The 18,912-nt window shown below is 42.6% G+C and overlaps 1 protein-coding gene across 1 annotated transcript in view; it reads right to left on the minus strand.

Annotated features, from left to right (window-relative positions):
• Positions 1-18,912, minus strand: part of LOC126248164 (growth/differentiation factor 8-like) — a 467,910-nt gene that overhangs the window by 24,004 nt on the left and 424,994 nt on the right. Inside the window, exon 2 of the mRNA XM_049948918.1 lies at positions 91-476. Within this exon, the coding sequence (XP_049804875.1) occupies positions 91-476 (386 nt within the window). The remainder of the gene's footprint in view (positions 1-90; positions 477-18,912) is intronic.

An 18,912-nucleotide genomic window follows, 5' to 3' on the forward strand; every position in this document is an offset into this window, starting at 1 on the left:
ATTGTGGACAGGCAGCGAAAGGAATAGGAAAGAAAACCGGTAATACTGGTACGATGTACCGAACGCAGGTGCAGAATAGTAGCAACTGACCCTCGAGCCGTCGTCCTGGTCGGCGGTGGTGACGACGAGCTGCCTGCCTGCGCTGTCCACGGCCTGCACGACGATGCCGTGGTTCTCGCGCGGGAAGCGGAACCAGTGCGCCACCACCTTCTGCATTTCGATGGCGTACCAGTGCGGCAGCTGCAGCGACACGTGGTTCTTGACGTAGACCACCTCGAGCATGGGCGACTCCTGCTGCTGCGGGTTGCTCAGCACGCGCATCACGGTCACGTTGATGCTGCCGCTGCTGCGGCCGCCGCCGGCGTCGCGCAGGTACAGGTACAGCGTCGCGTTCGTCACCACGTTGCGCATCACCTTCTCCGAGAAGCGGAACATCTGCACGTCGTGGCTGCGCCGGCCGTACGGCAGCTTCGTGTCTGCAACAGCACCGTCACCATTATAGCCAGGGCTGCTCTAAACTAAACCTACTCGTACATACCACGTAGGTCGTCGAGTGCACTGAAAGCAGCTAGACAGTTCAAATGGCTCTGAGCACTATGGGACTTAACATCTATGGTCATCAGTCCCCTAGAACTTAGAACTACTTAAACCTAACTAACCTAAGGACATCACACAACACCCAGTCAGCTAGACAGTTTGCAGTATTTTCTACACTACTGGCCACTAAAATTACTACACCAAGAAGAAATGCAGATGATAAACGGGTATTCATTGGACAAATATATTATACTAGAACTGACATGTGATTACATTTTCACGCAATTTGGGTGCAAAGATCCCGAGAAATTGGTACCCAGAACAACCACCTCTGGCCGTAATAACGGCCTTGATCCGCCTGGGCATTGAGTCAAACAGAGCTTGCATGGCGTGTACAGGTACAGCTGCCCATGCAGCTTCAACACGATACCACAGTTCATCAAGAGTAGTGACTGGCGTATTGTGACGAGCCAGTTGACCAGACGTTTTCAGTTGGTGAGAAATCAGGAGAATGTGCTGGCCAGGGCAGCAGTCGAACATTTTCTGTATCCAGACTGGACGGTTTCGGGTAGGACACCAGACAGCGAGGTCATCGGTCTCATCGGATTAGGTAAGGATGGGGAAGGAAGTCGGCCGTGCCCTTTCAAATGAACCATCCCGGCATTTACCTGGAGCGTTTTAGGGAAATCACGGAAAACCTAAATCAGGATGGCCGGACGCGGGATTGAACCGTCGTCCTCCCGAATGCGAGTCCAGTGTGTTAACCACTGCGCCACCTCGCTCGGTCGAATGTATCCAGAAACGCCCGTACAGTACCTGCAACATGCGGTCGTGCATTATCCTGCTCAAATGTAGGATTTCGCAGGGATCGAATGAAAGGTAGAGCCACGGGTCGTAACACATCTCAAATGTAACGTCCAATGTTGAAAGTGCCGTCAATCCGAACAAGAGGTGACCGACACGTGTAACCAATGGCACCCCATACCATCACGCCGGGTGATACGCCAGTATGGCGATGATGAATACACGCTTCCAATGTGCGTTCACCCCGATGTCGCCAAACACGGATGCGACCATCATGATGCTGTAAACAGAACCTCGATTCGTCCGAAAAAATGACTTTTCGCCATTCGTGCACCCAGGTTTCTCGTTGAGGCGCTCCTGTCCGTGGCGCAGCGTCAAGGGTAACCGCAGCCATGGTCTCCGAGCTGATAGTCCATGCTGCTGCAAATGCCGTCGAACTGTTCGTGCAGATGTTTGTTGTCTTGCAAACGTCCCCATCTGTTGACTCAGGGATCGAGACGTGGCTGCACAATCCGTTATAGCCATGCGGATAAGATGCCTGTCATCTCGGCTGCTAGTGATACGAGGCAGTTGGGATCCAGCACGGCGTTCCGTATTACCCTTCTGAACCCACCGATTCCATATTCTGCTAACAGTCATTGGATCTTGACCAACGCGAGCAGCAATGTCGCGATACGATAAACCGCAATCGCGATAGGCTACAATCCGACCTTTATCAAAGTCGGAAACGTGATGGTACGCATTTCTCCTCGTTACACGAGGCATCACAACAACGTTTCACCAGGCAACGCCGGTCAACTGCTGTTTGTGTATGAGAATTCGTTTGGAAACTTTCCACATGTCAGCCCGTTGTAGGTGTCGTCACCGTCACCAACCTCGTGTGAATGTTCTGAAAAGCTAATCATTTGCATATCACATCATCTTCGTCCTGTAGGTTAAATTTCGCGTCTGTAGCACGTCATCTTCGTGGTGTATCAATTTTATTGGCCAGTAGTGTAAGTACAATAGACCCTCGTGTAACCGGACTAAAAGGAGCGGATTATCGAAAACCCGGAAATTCGGAAAAAATTTATACCCCCGGAACACAAACTACATTTTCTTTGTCATAGGCGTCTCTATCCTCTCCTGGGCGGTTTTCAAAACTTGTTGAAGTTGACCGACCAGCACTTTACTGCAGATTCATGATCCTTTTCACCTTCCCCCATTGACTCCCCCTCCTCCTTCCTCACATAAAAATACATTATTTTCTGTTCCTCAGTTACATCTTTCACCTCACTTCCTATTACAATTCCGTCAACTTCTCCCTTATTTTCTAATCCTAATCCGTCTTCACTGCTATTCCATTCGTTTTACATTTTAACACTCGTACACTCGCAACCTGCCATGCTCCGGCCCTGCATCCTCAAAGATTTCGACTTCCACAGTACTCTCTTTCTCCAGTTGCTCGATTAAAGATTTTAGAAACAACTGCTTCCGCCGCATGCTACCTACTTAAATTATCTGCACTTTTGCCAGAAAAGCCTTTCCAGAACTAACGTGTACATGCGTGGCCTCTGAGTCACTTCATCGGTTAGGAACAGATTTAGCACTCGGATTTATGGAATGACATGACAACGTGCTCAATTTATCTTCAAGTGACACAAAACTTATTATTTTATCGTCAATTTCGACGAGCTGTTGGAAAACACGGTCAGTTTTAAACGCTGAAGTAATGAGTATGTTCCTTTGAACCAGAATGGTATATCATGTATGTACGAGATGATCATGCTAGACTGAGCGAGGAGGCGCAGCGGTTAGCACACTGGACTCGCGTTCGGGAGGACGACGGTTCAAACCCCCGTCCGGCCATCCTGATTTAGCTTTCCCGTGATTTCCCTAAATCGCTTCAGCGAAATGCCGGGATGGTTCTTTTGACAGGGCACAGCCGACTTCCTCCCCATCCTTCCCTAATCCGATGGGACTGATGACCTCGCTCTTTGGTCCCATACCCCAAAATCCATCAACCAATCGATCACGCTAGCATTAATTTGGCGCTTGCAGTTTACGCCTGGTGTTCCAAATAGAAAAATATTTTGTCCAGATGCGTTGTTGCCTTTGTATGTGTCATAATGTATTTACAGTGAGCGTCATCTTGTTCAGATAATCCGTCAGCGCTGTGGTCATTGTCTGCAGATGAGCAAAGGCGATGGTTTCGTCATCAGAAGTCGTCAATTTGAAAGAAGTCTTCAGTTTCCTTCCGGTTATTCTTTGAAACTGACACTGTGGAAGCTGCAATAGCAAAATTGGCAAAAAATGTTTTCAGTAATTCTCATTTACTCATCCCACACAGTGCATCTAATTTTTTTTCCCACGACACTAACATTTTCTTTCGCTTTGGTGTACTGCCATTCTGTATGGCTGTTGGCTCAATTTAATGGCCTCACTTCTGCTGCTATTACTCCCGGAGTATCAAATACTGTACAGTTACTGTAATTTTAAAAACGATCGATATGAACTGGAGATCAAGATCAATGAGGGCCGGGTAAATGAGGTTCCACTGTCTGATAAAATTCCTATATCTCACTTTCCTGTAGTGTATTACATTTTCATGCAGCTGCGTATTCATTCCCCCCCCCCCCCCCCCTACCCCGCTATCCCCCCAAAAAATGCGTTTTAGTAAAAAAATTACATTTTTGCAAATATATTTTTTTTGTATTTTTATAAATTTCTGTGCTAGTTTCAGGAGAATACAAGAGAATGAAAACTAAAAGTCTTGATCGCAGCGACGAATTCCCGAAATTACAAGCTGTGATTTATGTTGATCGCGTGAAAGCCTGGTCACGTGGATGGGTTTCCAGCCGCGAAAAGACGCACATACCTGTTACCAACAGGATTCACAAAGAAACGAGAACATTCTGCACGAAGACAGACTGACTTCCCGAGAGTAGTCGGAAACGATTAGAAGAAAGCGTTTTCCTGTCATTACAGGCCCGCCTAACTTTAGATTGCGGACCTTTAAGAATTTTTTGCTGTAACACTTCTTAAGTAAAGTGCATGACACATGTACTTCTGAAATTTTAGGACGAATGCTTTTCGAACGATGTAATACTATCAATTACAACGTATGTTAAAGTGATGTACTAAGCACTAGCCTAAACAAATTGTTATTAATACATTAAACCGACTTACATATTTTATTGTTATAATAGTTAAAATCGTTAAAATCGTTGGAACTTATGGCCTGTTAAAAGTGAGGATAACAGCAAGCTATATTTGGGGCGGGAGGAAGAGAGAACAAATTGTGATCCGAATCCTGATTGCGCGCAAGAGGCTTGAATAGGATTTTAGAACTGTAAACGTATTAACGGCAGTTTCCCCTGTTAATTATTAGTTTCAGGAGTGAGTTACACCTGCCCCCATGGATCTTTTAATGAGATAGAACGTTGCGCCCAATGCGCGAGAGTCAGCCAGCTCTAGCGTCTCTCACGGTAGGGGAATAACACCCGGAGCTACCTGTGCGTGACAGACTGATAAGGTACTAATTTTAAGGATTTCTTTAAAAATACCGAAATTTTAACAGTAAAAGGAAAAAAAAATGAGTAATTTGCTAACCACAAACGAGGTGGAACATGACTACTCTCTTTTCTGTTGAGGAAACCTACCCTATTAAAAATTTAATACGGTTCAAAAAATGTGTGTGAATTCCTAAGGGACCAAACTGCTGAGGTCATCTTAAACTAACTTATGCTAAGAGCAACGCACACACCCATGCCCGAGGGAGGAATCGAAACTCCGACGGGAGGGACCCTGACATGGAGCCTCAAACAGCCGGTCACTCCGCGCGGCAATACGGTTCAGCCCGTATTTGCGTAATAGGTAGTTTTACTTTAATAGGTACTTAAAATATCGCCCATCTATAATTATAGGTCTTCATTAAATATATTTGGTTTTGTGCGACGATTAACCGAAGAAATCACACTAATCGAACATTTATTTTATTAAACGTGCGCTTTTTGCAGCATTCCGCTGGAATATATAACGAGAAGGCCGCAAATCCGAGAAAATCGTTGGGTCATTTAGAATTTGAGTTGCAGCTGTTCATAGAGCTACCGTTTAACTGCACTATTGCATTTGAATTTGAAAAGATTACGTTTATCGCAAACATTTCTCGGCTGTTTCGCAAGCATAGTGGAAATGAAACCAGCGGAATAGTGTCCACGTTTATGCAGTATCAGAATTGCTTTCTACTGTTTAATGAATTATTGCTGCAGCCCCTTTTGAATGACTGCATGCTGTTCATCATAGAGTCAGTAAGGCATATGGCAGAGTTAACATTCCGAGACTCTGCGGGGTGCCACCTGAGGAAGTTTGATCTCCTTTTCTTAGACTTTAGGCAACATCTAGCACACAATGAGCTACGGTTACAACTGTAGAGGCTGGACATATACACTGAGTTAAAGGGAGCTGACAGAAGAATCTCAGCAATGTGAATAGTGCTATATACTACGGACAGTCAGCTATATCATGTTTACTGTACGGAATCATACCAAAGCATGACGGAAAATGGTACTCAGCAATGATGCTCAAGGCAATTTTCCACACGTCAGTCGAAATGCCGCACAAAAAATTACGAACTGTTGCATATGGTGACTATAATCGTCCAAACATTCTAATGAAAGTCGTGCTTCAGTTCGGTTGCTATGTTCTGCCGTGGCATGTCTGCTGGCCTTGACGAACATTGTATATGGTACTTCCTGGCAGATTAAAGCTGTGTGCCGGACCGAGACTCGAACTCGGGACCTTTGCCTTTCGCGGGCGAGTGCTCTACCATCTGAGCTACCCAAGCACGACTCACGTCCCGTTCTCACAGCCTTACTTCTGCCCGTACATCGTCTCCTACCTTCCAAACTTTACAGAAGCTCTCCTGTGAACCTTGCAGAACAAGCACTCCTGAAAGAAAGGATATTGCGGAGACATGGCTTACCCACAACCTGGGGGACGTTTCCAGAATGAGATTTTCACTCTGCAGCGGAGAGTGCGCTGATATGAAACTTCCTGGCAGATTAAAACAGTGTGCCGGAGCGAGACTCGAACTCGGGACCTTTGCCTTGCGTGGGCAAGTGCTCTATCAACCGAGCTACCCAATCACGACTCACGCCCCGTCCTCACAGCCTTACTTCTGCCAGTACATCGTCTCCTACCTTCCAAAGTTGGTAGAGCACTTACCCGCGAAAGGCAATGGTTCCGAGTTCGAGACTCGGTCCGGCACACAGTTTTAAATTGCCAGGAAATTTCATATCAGCGCACTCTCCGGTGCAGACTGAAAATCTCATTCTATTGTATATGTTTATAGACCTATGCGAGGTATTTTTAATACAGAATGTTCACAAACTCTCAACACTCACCGAGTTAGTCTTGCGACTTTTTTTACCTTACATAGGCTTTCATAGAGCTTCTGTTCGGACTGACAGGAAAAATGCGGTTAATTCGCGACCAGTTTGGTCATTAAAATTCTCGTAATCTTTCAGCAAGTTGTAATTGGAAGTGCATTTTTCAAAAGGAGGGCAAGAGACTGCTATCGTTTTTCACGATGAGGCAACAATTATGATGCACTACGATGTGCTAATGAAGTCACTTTGTAAAAGGAGGGGAAGACCGGCGTAACGGCGCCCCAGTTTTATAACAACGGTTGGCATTATGAGTTCGCTTGCTCGCGTTGAACCCCCCTGGTTTACCTTGGAACTAATTGCTATGGTTGCCGTGGGTGTTTGTTGTTAGGTGTTTAATCAGTGGCGAATCATGGTCCTAAATTCTGGGGAGGTCAGGAAACATCCTCTTTCCTTCGCTTTTAATGTATGCATACCTAACATTCCTAAGGACCTCTCATATTACTGCTACTACTGCTAATAATAATGATAATGACAATCACTTTTATTTAGAAACGAACTGTAGAGTGGGCATTCGACCATTGTTACTTGTTAACAAGTAAACTCTGTGATCCTCTTTGCGAATCTCTCGATGACGTCGTCATACCACGTGTCTCGGAATTAAAGTATTCGGGCAATACTGGTTCTTCAGTTGAGGTACAAGCAAGTGGTGATAAACGATCCGGGGCCATACTGTTCCTCATATATGTTTTCACTCGTTTAAGACAAGAAAAACGTGTTGGAGGAATGCTACCAATTAGACAAAATAGTTTGACAGCTTCTGGAAGAATTTGGTCCGTTTTATTATCAATCATTCTTTTAATAACGTCTCCCAAATTGACAGAGTATGTTTCTTTATGCAGAGAAGAAAATACAATCTTCAGTTCTACACGCAACTGTGAGCGACTGAAGGACGCACCATACATTTGTACTACAGGGAAATCATAACTATAATTGGCGAACTAAGTAGTATCGACTAATTTAAGGAAGAGCACTTTATCACAATCTTCTTTCCAGTTATGTTACAATATTATCCAACACCTAGAAGTACACCTGTTTGTATTTTGACATCAATGGGCTGCCAGTATATTAATCCATCACTTCATCTCTGTTCACGGAAACTGCAGCTTGCGAATTAGTCGAGTGTTTCGTAGAATTTAAAAAGTTGATCAGTTTATCTTCATTTCTTAAGCTAACACTATGACACAGCATTGTTACAAACCTGTGTATCACTGGTTTTTCCTAAAGAATTTTGAAAAGCAGTCTTTCTTAAGCTAACACTATGACACAGCATTGTTACAAACCTGTGTATCACTGGTTTTTCCTAAAGAATTTTGAAAAGCAGTCTTTCTTAAGCTAACACTATGACACAGCATTGTTACAAACCTGTGTATCACTGATTTTCAAAATTCTTTAGGAAAAACCAGTCTTTAAAAACATTCTGTGAAAAACAGAGAGAAGGAAAACAAAGTGAAAGTGTAGGAGGCTAGTTTTGAAACCACAGGCTTCTCTTGTAGTCGTTCCACTAGAGTTTGGTCTGTCACTTATTCCATTTAAAACCTCGACAGTCCCGGACTTTTTCCGTGAATGGCGGCCATTATTATGGTGTTACAGTTCCATCTCGTTTCGCTATTCGAAGGAACACGTTTACTAACAATACTGTCGAGAATTTCGTGCGTTTGTAAGGCCGGCGGAAGAAAGCAGGAATACCCTGAAGAGAAGGAAAAGATCCTTACTGGCCGTATACAAGAATAGCTCTGCTGCAAAACTAAGTTTAAACGATGTGCAGATTAGTGAGTAAAAAGAACTTGAGGGGGGGGGGGGAGGGGGGGATTTCAAGTACCTTAGCCTGCAGGCCTCTCAAGCACCATGATAGGTTTGGGCCACCAGTTTGTTGTTCATATAACGATAGATTTAAACTAACTATACATCCATTTCACTAGCGGCTATCGACCATCCCTATTTCACCCAAGACCAATTGTTGGTATTGCTTGAGCTCAGTTGTTGTTTTTTTTAATCAGTTAACTTCTTACTTGCATTTGAATTTAATGTTAAGTGGTACCGTTTATTGTTTATGCGCTGTATACTGTTGCGATAGTTTCTAATTATGGATACGTTTGTAACAAGAAAGAAGAGGAAAAGCGATTTTGATTCGTTCGTTAGCGTTTGGTAAGTTAAAAATATGTATGCACTACTGAAATAGCGTAATACCTATCTACAACTGTTTTATGTTAGCAATGGAGTCGTTATGTGCAGACTGGAAGGACTTTGGGGTTGCAATATTTCAGTATTTCACAAGGCAGCGAAGCGGTAAATATCACGACAAATAACATTAAATTAAAATCATTGCATAAAAATACGTTTGCATTTGACAGCAGCAAAAGAACTAGAACGTCAGATTCATATCAGGGGTTAGAGGATACAAATAGTGTAACCAAATGAGGAACTGCATACAGTATCATATAATATAATAATCACATGACATTACTGAAAAAATCAGTGATATTAAAATGTCACATAACAAACCAAGCAACATCACAAAAAATATACATAGACATGTAATGTTGAAATATTATAAAATGCAATACCACTAAGAACAGAAAGCATAAAAACCAAATAACAACTAAAACAATTCCGATGTCAAATCCATATCATAATTCCGGTATAAACATAGCGTAACCGACCGAGACACCAAGTCTAAAATCACTTCTAATGACGTCATTTAGAAACTGTAATTATTTATATTATTACAACGTGTGTCACCCTGCAGTCCGTCATTAACCATTTTTATTAAACTAATTTACCAGCAATCTGAACCTGGTATATGACCAACACACCATATATTATCCAACAGCATCAATATTGAAAATCTAACAGTGAATTTAACTGTGTGACCCTACTGTCCATCACTAACCAATTTTATTGAACTAATTTATCAGCAATCTGAACCTGGCATATGCCCAATACACCTTATATTATCCAACAGCACCAGTATGAAAAATCTAACAGTAAATTTAACTATCAGAAAATATGTACACATCTGTTATTATATCCAAATGATAAAACTGTGAACTTACTCCTACGTAATAAAATGGGGAGGGGCAGAGATGTGAGTAAAATATGCTCTATGTCTCATGGCCGATCCCATTATTTAATATTTGTACCGTGTGTGCAGACACTTTTAGCTACTTTTAATATGTGTCTTGCATTATCATTAGGGACCTAATACAAGGTACAATTATTAAATAATATATATATACCATGAGACAGACCATGAAGATATAGTGTATATTTTACTCACCGCTGCTTTCCGTAAAAGAAACAGCATTACCCTGAGAAATCCCTCACCAACAAGTACTGGTAAAATTGTAGAGTTCAACGAGGACGAGGTGGATGTATTTTTTTCTAATTTAATTTCTGTAATGAACAAGTTTAAGTTTACAGCTAAAAAGTTTACAGTCCGCAGCTCGTGGTCGTGCGGTAGCTTTCTCGCTTCCCGCGCCAGGGTTCCCGGGTTCGATTACCGGTGGGGTCAGGGATTTTCTCTGCCTCGTGATGACTGAGTGTTGTGTGATGTCCTTAGGTTAGTTAGGTTTAAGTAGTTCTAAGTTCTAGGGGACTGATGACCATAGATGTTAAGTCCCATAGTGCTCAGAGCCATTTGAACCAAAAAGTTTACAACGTGGGTGAGACAGGTATCTCAACTGTTCAGAAACATGGCAGACCTAGGTTTGAAGGGCCAAAAACAAGTTCTGGGTGCAATCAGCTGAGAAAGAGAAAGAAACGTAACTGTGATTTGCTGCTTCAGAGCATCAGTCTATGATAATTTGTCCCAGGAAGAGTATGACATCTCTGCTGCGGAGAGGCGGTGCCCTTCATACTTGCTCCACATTGGTTGGTTATTTGAAGAGTGCTTGGAGCATTTCAACAAAGTCGGTAAACCACCCATGATGATCCTGTTCTCTTGTTGCTGGAAATCCATGACAGTTACATTTCGTTGATACTTATCAGTTTTGTCGCCATGAGTCATGTCCAGGTAGTGCCCACACCTCCCCATATCTCTCATGAAATGCAATCTTTGGATGTATCTTTCTGTGGACCACGAAAGAAAGTAATTAACAATGAATGTGACAAATTTATGACAGCAAACATGTATAATAAAATCATACCTTATAATATGTCCTGCATATTTAATAAATCCCACGTGAGTATTTCTACCATTGAGCAGGGTGTATCTGGATTTAAGACCACGGGTATCCACTGAATGCAGAGAAGTTTAACGAGAACGAATTTACTGCAGCACAGCATCCAAACACATAGTGATAATGCAAAAGAAACTTTACAAGAAGTTGTGCACCCTGGAAGCAGGCATTGTCTGAGGCAAGTATAAAAAGAGCGAAGCCTACTTTAATTGAAACTTAATTAAACCTTCCAGGACCATCTGGAGAAAATTTCGCAAACGCTTCGAATAAAATTTCACCCATTCCCAAGGTTCCTAAACAGCGAATGGGCAGGAATTCCAATCGTAAAGTGCTTACAGGTGGTGCTTTCGGGGATGGCGAGAGGACAGTGATATTTCCCAACACAGAAATGTGAATATGAAAGTGCTGTGAGCAAAAACTCAACACATGCACGTGGAAACGAAGAATAACGCAGCAAAAAACAAAAAAACATGACTACTGCAGTTGCTTTAGAATAAAACGAAACTCGTCTGGTCTTAATAAACTTTTATTGCAGTTGCTCAAATGGTTCAGATGGCTCTAAGCACCAAGGGACTTAACATCTGATGTCATCAGTCCCCTAGACTTATAACTACTTAAACCTAACTAACCTAAGGACTTCACACACAGCCATGCCCGAGGCAGGATTCGAACCTGCGACCGTAGCAGCAGCGCGGATCCGGACTGAAGTGCCTAGAACCGCATTACAGTTGCAAAAGATGGCAAGTAACCTAAGCAACTCGTATATGTAAAACTGTGGAAAAAAAGAGGCCGAAAAACAAGGAAGACGACACAGAAAACAAAATTAATGTTGCATAAATTAAGTTGTTCGCAATACTATAGTAAGAACTGGTCAATTACTAAGCGTCTAGGAGCTCAGCGTTACGTGTAATGGGAGACTTCAAAGATGAAATAAGCTAATAGTTAATTCATATATCAATTTTCACCCTAGGTGATGTGGTAGTTTGCGGCAACTATTAATTGAAGAAAACTGCATTTATCACTTATAAACGGGTCCGAAGATATGCAGTGTCTATTCCTGGAACTTTTGCAGACAGCTGGTACACTGTACGCTTATCCTCTTATTAAACTTGTTCACCTCTCATATACGACAGTAGTGTTCAGAAATGTAATACTAGAGGGAAAAAAGACTTATACTGCCCATTACGTAGAATTATAGTGGAGTAGAACGTAGCTAATAATGGGGTCATAAAATCTTTGATGAGTTATGCACTCGAAATATCTAACTAGAAACTAAATTAATTTCAAATGCAGAACTAATTGACAGGAACTCGCAGTCGCAATTGGACATTTCTAGTGCTAAGGGCTGTCGCTGTAGCGTCACAATTACCTCATTTACTTCTACTTTCGAACAGACTTACTAAGGGCACTTCGCAGCTATTGAGATACTTGTAAGAAAGAGGTTTCCAAAATTTGTAAACGACCATTCTACCATTCCCTCCCCCTCCTCCCCCCCCCCCCCGTCCCACACCACCATCTCCTACTATAAAAAAATTTTGAGAAATTTTTTTTAGACTTATTATGCAATGGAATTTCATCTGTTCGCCATTTTCAGCTCTTATGAATTTTAAGAGTAGCATTAAGAGCAGTCCCGCAGTGGAGTTCAGATCATGACCGACCCTGAATCTTCATTGCGGGCGCTCTAAGGCTCTCTGGAAAGGAAAGGCGGTCCTGCCACGTCGCAGGGCCACGTTTATAACGTTATCGCCGCTAGATCGTTCTAAATATAGTATCTAAAATAATGAACGAGCTTCGCTGCCGTCGGTACTGCTCGGAGGGGCGTTTTTTCTTTCCGTTCTTCCGAGGCCGGTCAGCATCGAGGTCTAAACGCTGCCTCAGGTTTGATAAGCAGCGGGGAAGACAAAAAAAAGAGGACGGCTCTAAAGAACAGCAAAAAATGGAAAAATAAAAAAAACAACATCTGAAAATGTGGCCAACACGTCTGCGGACTGCGGAAAGCATGTGTTTTGCTCCACGTTAATGGCGTGTGAAATTAGATTTCGAATCAAACTCTCAAGAGGAAGGGTTGATATATTTGCACAGTAATACTTGTAAAATTATGGAATTTGATTGTGCAACTATCTTAGTCCACAATTTCTCAAATATTAGAACCCAGATAAATCAACCGTTCGTCTTGGGAGCCTGCTGTCCAGGTACACGTTCTCTTGTTCTCTCTCTCTCTCTCTCTCTCTCTCTCTCCATCACTCACTGATGCCGTCGCTTGCGACTATCCGTTCATCCTTGCTTCATTCAGCTCTCAACCACCCAACAAAAATACAAACGAAAGGTCGAAACGTCGGTCAATGATATCATCTAATCCGTCCAGTCTCTCAACAGCAATGACATGCGTTGTGTACTACAATGGCAAGAGAGCAGTATGACAATATTAGCCATCGCAGAATTTGGACCATCCCACAGAAAGTTCTCACAAACAGCGTACTCTGTGTTCTGTTTAGTCATTACCTTTAATTTTAATTAATTATAGATGTAACTGAAGAAACAGTACAGTCTTTACAAAAGACTTGTCAACAATATAATTGAAAATGGCCTAAGGCTGGACTAGTACGATAGTAGAAAAAGAAAACAAAAGTTCTGAGCAACTGTGGATTCAAGTTGAAAGAAAACTGTTGACAACTGACTAAGAATCTCCTGTCTCAGCGAAGTACGTTGCATTTGAGAGTAGCATAGACTCCGAATGGCTCGTCTTTCGCACTTTGTAACAACGGCAGAAAATACAAAATTTAAAGTACATTTTTACTCCGCTATTTCCAGTTATAGATACACGTAGTTATACAACTGAATTTGTTTTACTGATAATTATTTTTCTGTGTAGTTCCACTAACAGGAAGTCGAGCTCAGTATCCTGGGATCTAGTCTAAAAGAGTTATGACCTGTCCGGCAGAGCTCTTGAAACTACTGGAAAAAGCGCAGATATATTGTTAAGACATTTATCTTATCAATAGATATGTAAGGTGAATATTATAGGTTCGTCACGCTATCCGTTAATTACCAACCAAGTGTTACATACCACTGAGAATGCTTCGAAAATCAATGACAAGAACCGCAAACTCTTAGATGTCTTATTTTATCGCAGAGATACACCTGACGCTATTAACGTTAACTATCGTCTGGAAATGAGACAATAGGTTGACAAGTTCCGTTATTTGCGCAGCAAAATAGCTGACGATAGCCGAGGTAGCGAAGACATCAAATTTAGTCTGACAGCCGCTAGAAAGGCTTATCTCAAAAAGAAAAGTATTCTCACATCTCGAGTGTAAACGCTGATATTCAAAGTGATCAGCTAGGCTAATTAGTTGGTTAACGTTATGATGTGGAACGAGCTAATTGACTAATAGTCACGGCAACTGACTGCAGTGAGAAGGAAAACCGGTTTCGAATTCCATTTTCATTAGTCACGATGTATAATACTTGGCACAGTGATATACAAACACCCACTCCCCTCACCCTGCAGTAGTCCAAAGAATGGTGAGAATACACTCATGTTCAGGAAAAATAGGACACCTTGAACGACGAGAGATCGGACCTTCATATTCAAAGGACATGTGCATTAGAATGTTCTGCAGAAATTATTAGCATTTGAATCATGTCGGCCGGCCGCGGTGGTCTCGCGGTTCTAGGCGCGCAGTCCGGAACCGTGCGACTGCTACGGTCGCAGGTTCGAATCCTGCCTCGGGCATGGATGTTTGTGATGTCCTTAGGTTAGTTAGGTTTAAGTAGTTCTAAGTTCTCGGGGACTAATGACCACAGCAGTTGAGTCCCATAGTGCTCAGAGCCATTTTTTTGAATCATGTCGGCCAGTGGTTTCAAAGTCAACATCGATATCGCGGTGTAACACCACCTACCGCTACAATGCCCCTGCGGCTCTCGTTGTCCCTATAAATCGAAGGTAATGGTTCAGTGTGACATGAACAGATGTGCAGGATGCCTCGCAGACGTATGCGCGAACGGTACCTTCAAATGAGTGAGTTTGAAAGAGGGAGTATTATTTCTCGAGAGAATGTGATGCATCCATCCGGGAAATTGCTGCTCGTGGGACGAAGAGTTTCAGCAGTGCAACGGGTGGGTGCTAAATGGTTCACGAAAGACCGTAGAACACGATGAGATGGGTCAGGTCACACCACCCAGACCACCCCCCGAAAATATCGACACCTCATCCGAACGGCAGTGCAGGACAAAAATGGTTCAAATGGCTCTGAACACTATGGGACTTAACTTCAGAGGTCATCAGTCCCCTAGAACTTAGAACTACTTAAACCTAACTAACCTAAGACATCACACACATCCATGCCCGAGGCAGGATTCGAACCTGCGACCGTAGCGGTCTCGCGGTTCCAGACTGTAGCGGCTAGAACCGCTCGGCTACCCCGGGCGGCCATTGCAGGACAGATCTGCGTCCTTGTCGGCTCTGGTGCAACAGTGTAACACATTGTACACTGTCATAGTGTGACAGTCCGTCGCCGTTTATTACGGCTTGGGTTACGTGCGCGTCATCCTCTTCTCCGCCTACCTTTTGACGAATGTGCTGGAACACGCTAGACGGCAATGGTGTATGGAACGAAATCACTGGGGACAGGAATGGCCTCAGATAGTGTTTCCAGATCCAGGTTCTGTTTGTTCGAAAATTACGGCCGCATTTTGGTACACTGCAGACAGGGGGAGCGGCATCACAGTGACTGTATTCGCACAAGACATATAGCGCCAACTGAACGCCTTATGGTGTGGAGTGATATTGGGTACAGCCACAAATCACAGTTGGTACGAGTCCAATGCTATGTGACCAGTGTGACCTACGTGAATGACATCCTGCGACCAGTAGCCATGCCCTTTCTGCACCACCACACCCCAGACTCCATTTTTCAACAAGGCAATGCACGATCACATGTTGGTGCACGAACACGTGCCTTCTTGGTGTCACAGGACGTCATACTTTTGCCCTTGCCCGGCAGATCACAAGACTTGTCACCAATCGAAAATATGTGAGATATGGTAAAACGACAGGTACAGCACTGTGACCCAGTGCCCAACCACCAAAGATGAACTTTGAATCCAGGCGAATGGAGTATGGATGGCTATACCACAGGATGCCATTCGCACCTTACGCGTGTCGATTCCATCACGCATGGAACTAGTTATCAGGAGGAGGAGAGAGGAGGAGATTAGTGTTTAACGTCCCGTCGACAACGAGGTCATTAGAGACGGAGCGCAAGCTCGGTTGAGGGGAGGATGGGGAAGGAAATCGGCCGTGCCCTTTCAAAGGAACCATCCCGGCATTTGCCTGAAGCGATTTAGGGAAATCACGGAAAACCTAAATCAGGATGGCCGGAGACGGGATTGAACCGTCGTCCTCCCGAATGCGAGTCCAGTGTGCTAACCACTGCGCCACCTCGCTCGGTGTTAGTTATCAGGGTCCATGGCGGACCCTGTGACTACTAGGCAGCAGGAACTCACTGTTAAGGCAGATAAAAGTTACGCTGCAGTAGTTATGTCTGAAGAAGATGACATCAATTATTTTCAATTATAGATTATGTGTGACAATTGTCCCAGCTTCTGTCTTGGACAGACCAGCAAAGCTTCAGTATAAGATACTGTGAACATATGGGTGCCTTAAGACTCAAAAATTTAGATAAATCTACAATAGCCACTCACATTAATCAATATGGTCACTCTGTTCCTAACATTAATTATTACAGATACTACATATCACTAAAAGAGGCAAGAAAATGGACCTCATAGAGGAACTAGAAATGTATGTGCACACCCTCACCTCACCCCAACACATTCTAAATGAGCAGCTGGAGCTAGCCAATGAACATTTTCTAAATAATTTCCTTAGGCTGTTCACAGAAATCAAAGATAAATTGCAATCCTAATGGTCAGACAAGTTTAAGATATCAGTATATAATTGTATAAGTGTAAACTACCATGATGAACTAATGTGTTGCTCTTATTCGCCCCCTTCCCCCACACTTTATAATTTTGAATTTCCTGCGATTAACTTATGAACTGAAACTTCCTGGCAGATTAAAACTGTGCGCCGGACCGAGACTCGAACTCGGGACCTTTGCCTTTCGCGGGCAAGTTTCATATCACACTCCGCTGCAGAGTGGAAATCTCATTCTGGAAACTTATGAACTGTAATGATAATCAAATATATATACATGTCTATTTTATAATATGCAGTGGTTGCCTTTAAGTAGTTCGTAAATAATTTCCACTAACAGTAAAACAAAAATTAAAAAATCCTACTAAAAGCAATTTATGCTACTGTCTTTTAATAACATGTTTACTTTTAAGGTGAAAACATTTTTCTGATATTAACATGATGCATTTTGCACATCCCATATATCATCTTTGCTCTGTTTACATCCTTGGTCAATATGATATCTTTGCTTAATGATAATCGTTGCATTGTAAACAAAAAATGTAATGAATAGCACACATGTGATGCTCAACACTCATTTTAAGATTATTATGAAGTGTGAAATTTATTTAAAACATGTGCACTGTGTGGAAGTCAAGAATATATACATCGAGCTAGAGAACCACATGGACCACAACAAACAAGTTGCCATCTACTGGAATATGTGTAAGTGAACACAATTGTTTTGCATCATATACAAGCACTTTATCGTATTTTAGTTAATGAAACAACTTATAAAGTGACACTAAGTACTGAAATATTTTTGTGCAGTGTGGAGCAGACGAAATGCTGTTAATCAAAACGTCTATGTAACGAAAAATATTGGTCATCCGAAGATGGGTGTGGTAGCCTGAAAATGGTACTGTCTCTAAAATCAAACATTTTAAAAGTATTTGGGACAGTTTGCGTCATTCACGGAGTATCATTAACGGCAGTCGAGTGCACAAAATTCAACATGGATAAAATAACATTATTATATCATAATTATTATTGTTACTGTTGTTGCTGTTGTTGTTTCTTTCTGAAGAAATATGATTCGTTGTATGGATATCGGTGTTTGCTGGAATATTAGGAAAATAAGAAAATGGCGGGAGTAAAATGCAGTACGTGACGAGTGCTATTGAGAAGGGATTTCAGATCGATTCCGTATTCCTGGGTTTCCGGAAGGCTTTTGACACTGTACCACACAAGCGGCTCTTAGTAAAATAGCGTGCTTATGGAATATCGTCTCAGTTATGTGACTGGATTTGCGATTTCCTGTCAGAGAGGTCACAATTCGTAGTAATTGACGGAAAGTCATCGAGTAAAACAGAAGTGATTTCAGGCGTTCCTCAAGGTAGTGTTATAGGCCCTTTGCTATTCCTTATCTATATAAACGATTTAGGAGACAATCCGAGCAGCCGTCTTCGGAAGTTTGCAGATGACACTGTCGTTTATCGACTAATAAAGTCATCAGAAGATCAAAACAAACTGCAAAACGATTTAGAAAACAATATCTGTATGGTGCGAAAAGTGGCAGTTGACCCTAAATAACGAAAAGTGTGAGGTCATTCACATGAGTGCGAAAAGGAACTCAAACTTCGGTTACACGATAAATCAGTCTAACCTAAAAGCCGTAAATTCAACTAAATACCTAGGTATTACAATTACGAACAACTTAAGTTGGAAAGAACACATAGAAAATGATGTGGGGAAGGCTAACCAAAGGCTGCGCTTTATTGGCAGGACACTTAGAAAATGTAACAGACCTACTAAGGAGACTGCCTACACTACGCTTGCCCGTCCTCTTTTAGAATACTGCTGGGATCCTTACCATATAGGAGTGACGGAGTACATCGAAAAAGTTCAAAGAAAGGTAGCACGTTTTGTATTATCGCGAAATATGGGAGAGAGTGTCACAGAAATGATACAGGATTTTGGCTGGAAATCATTAAAAGAAAGGCGTTTTTCGTTGCGACGGAATCTTCTGACGAAATTCCAATCA

This window comes from Schistocerca nitens, chromosome 3 (assembly GCF_023898315.1).
Source record: "Schistocerca nitens isolate TAMUIC-IGC-003100 chromosome 3, iqSchNite1.1, whole genome shotgun sequence".
NCBI classification, from domain to species: Eukaryota; Metazoa; Arthropoda; class Insecta; order Orthoptera; family Acrididae; genus Schistocerca; species Schistocerca nitens.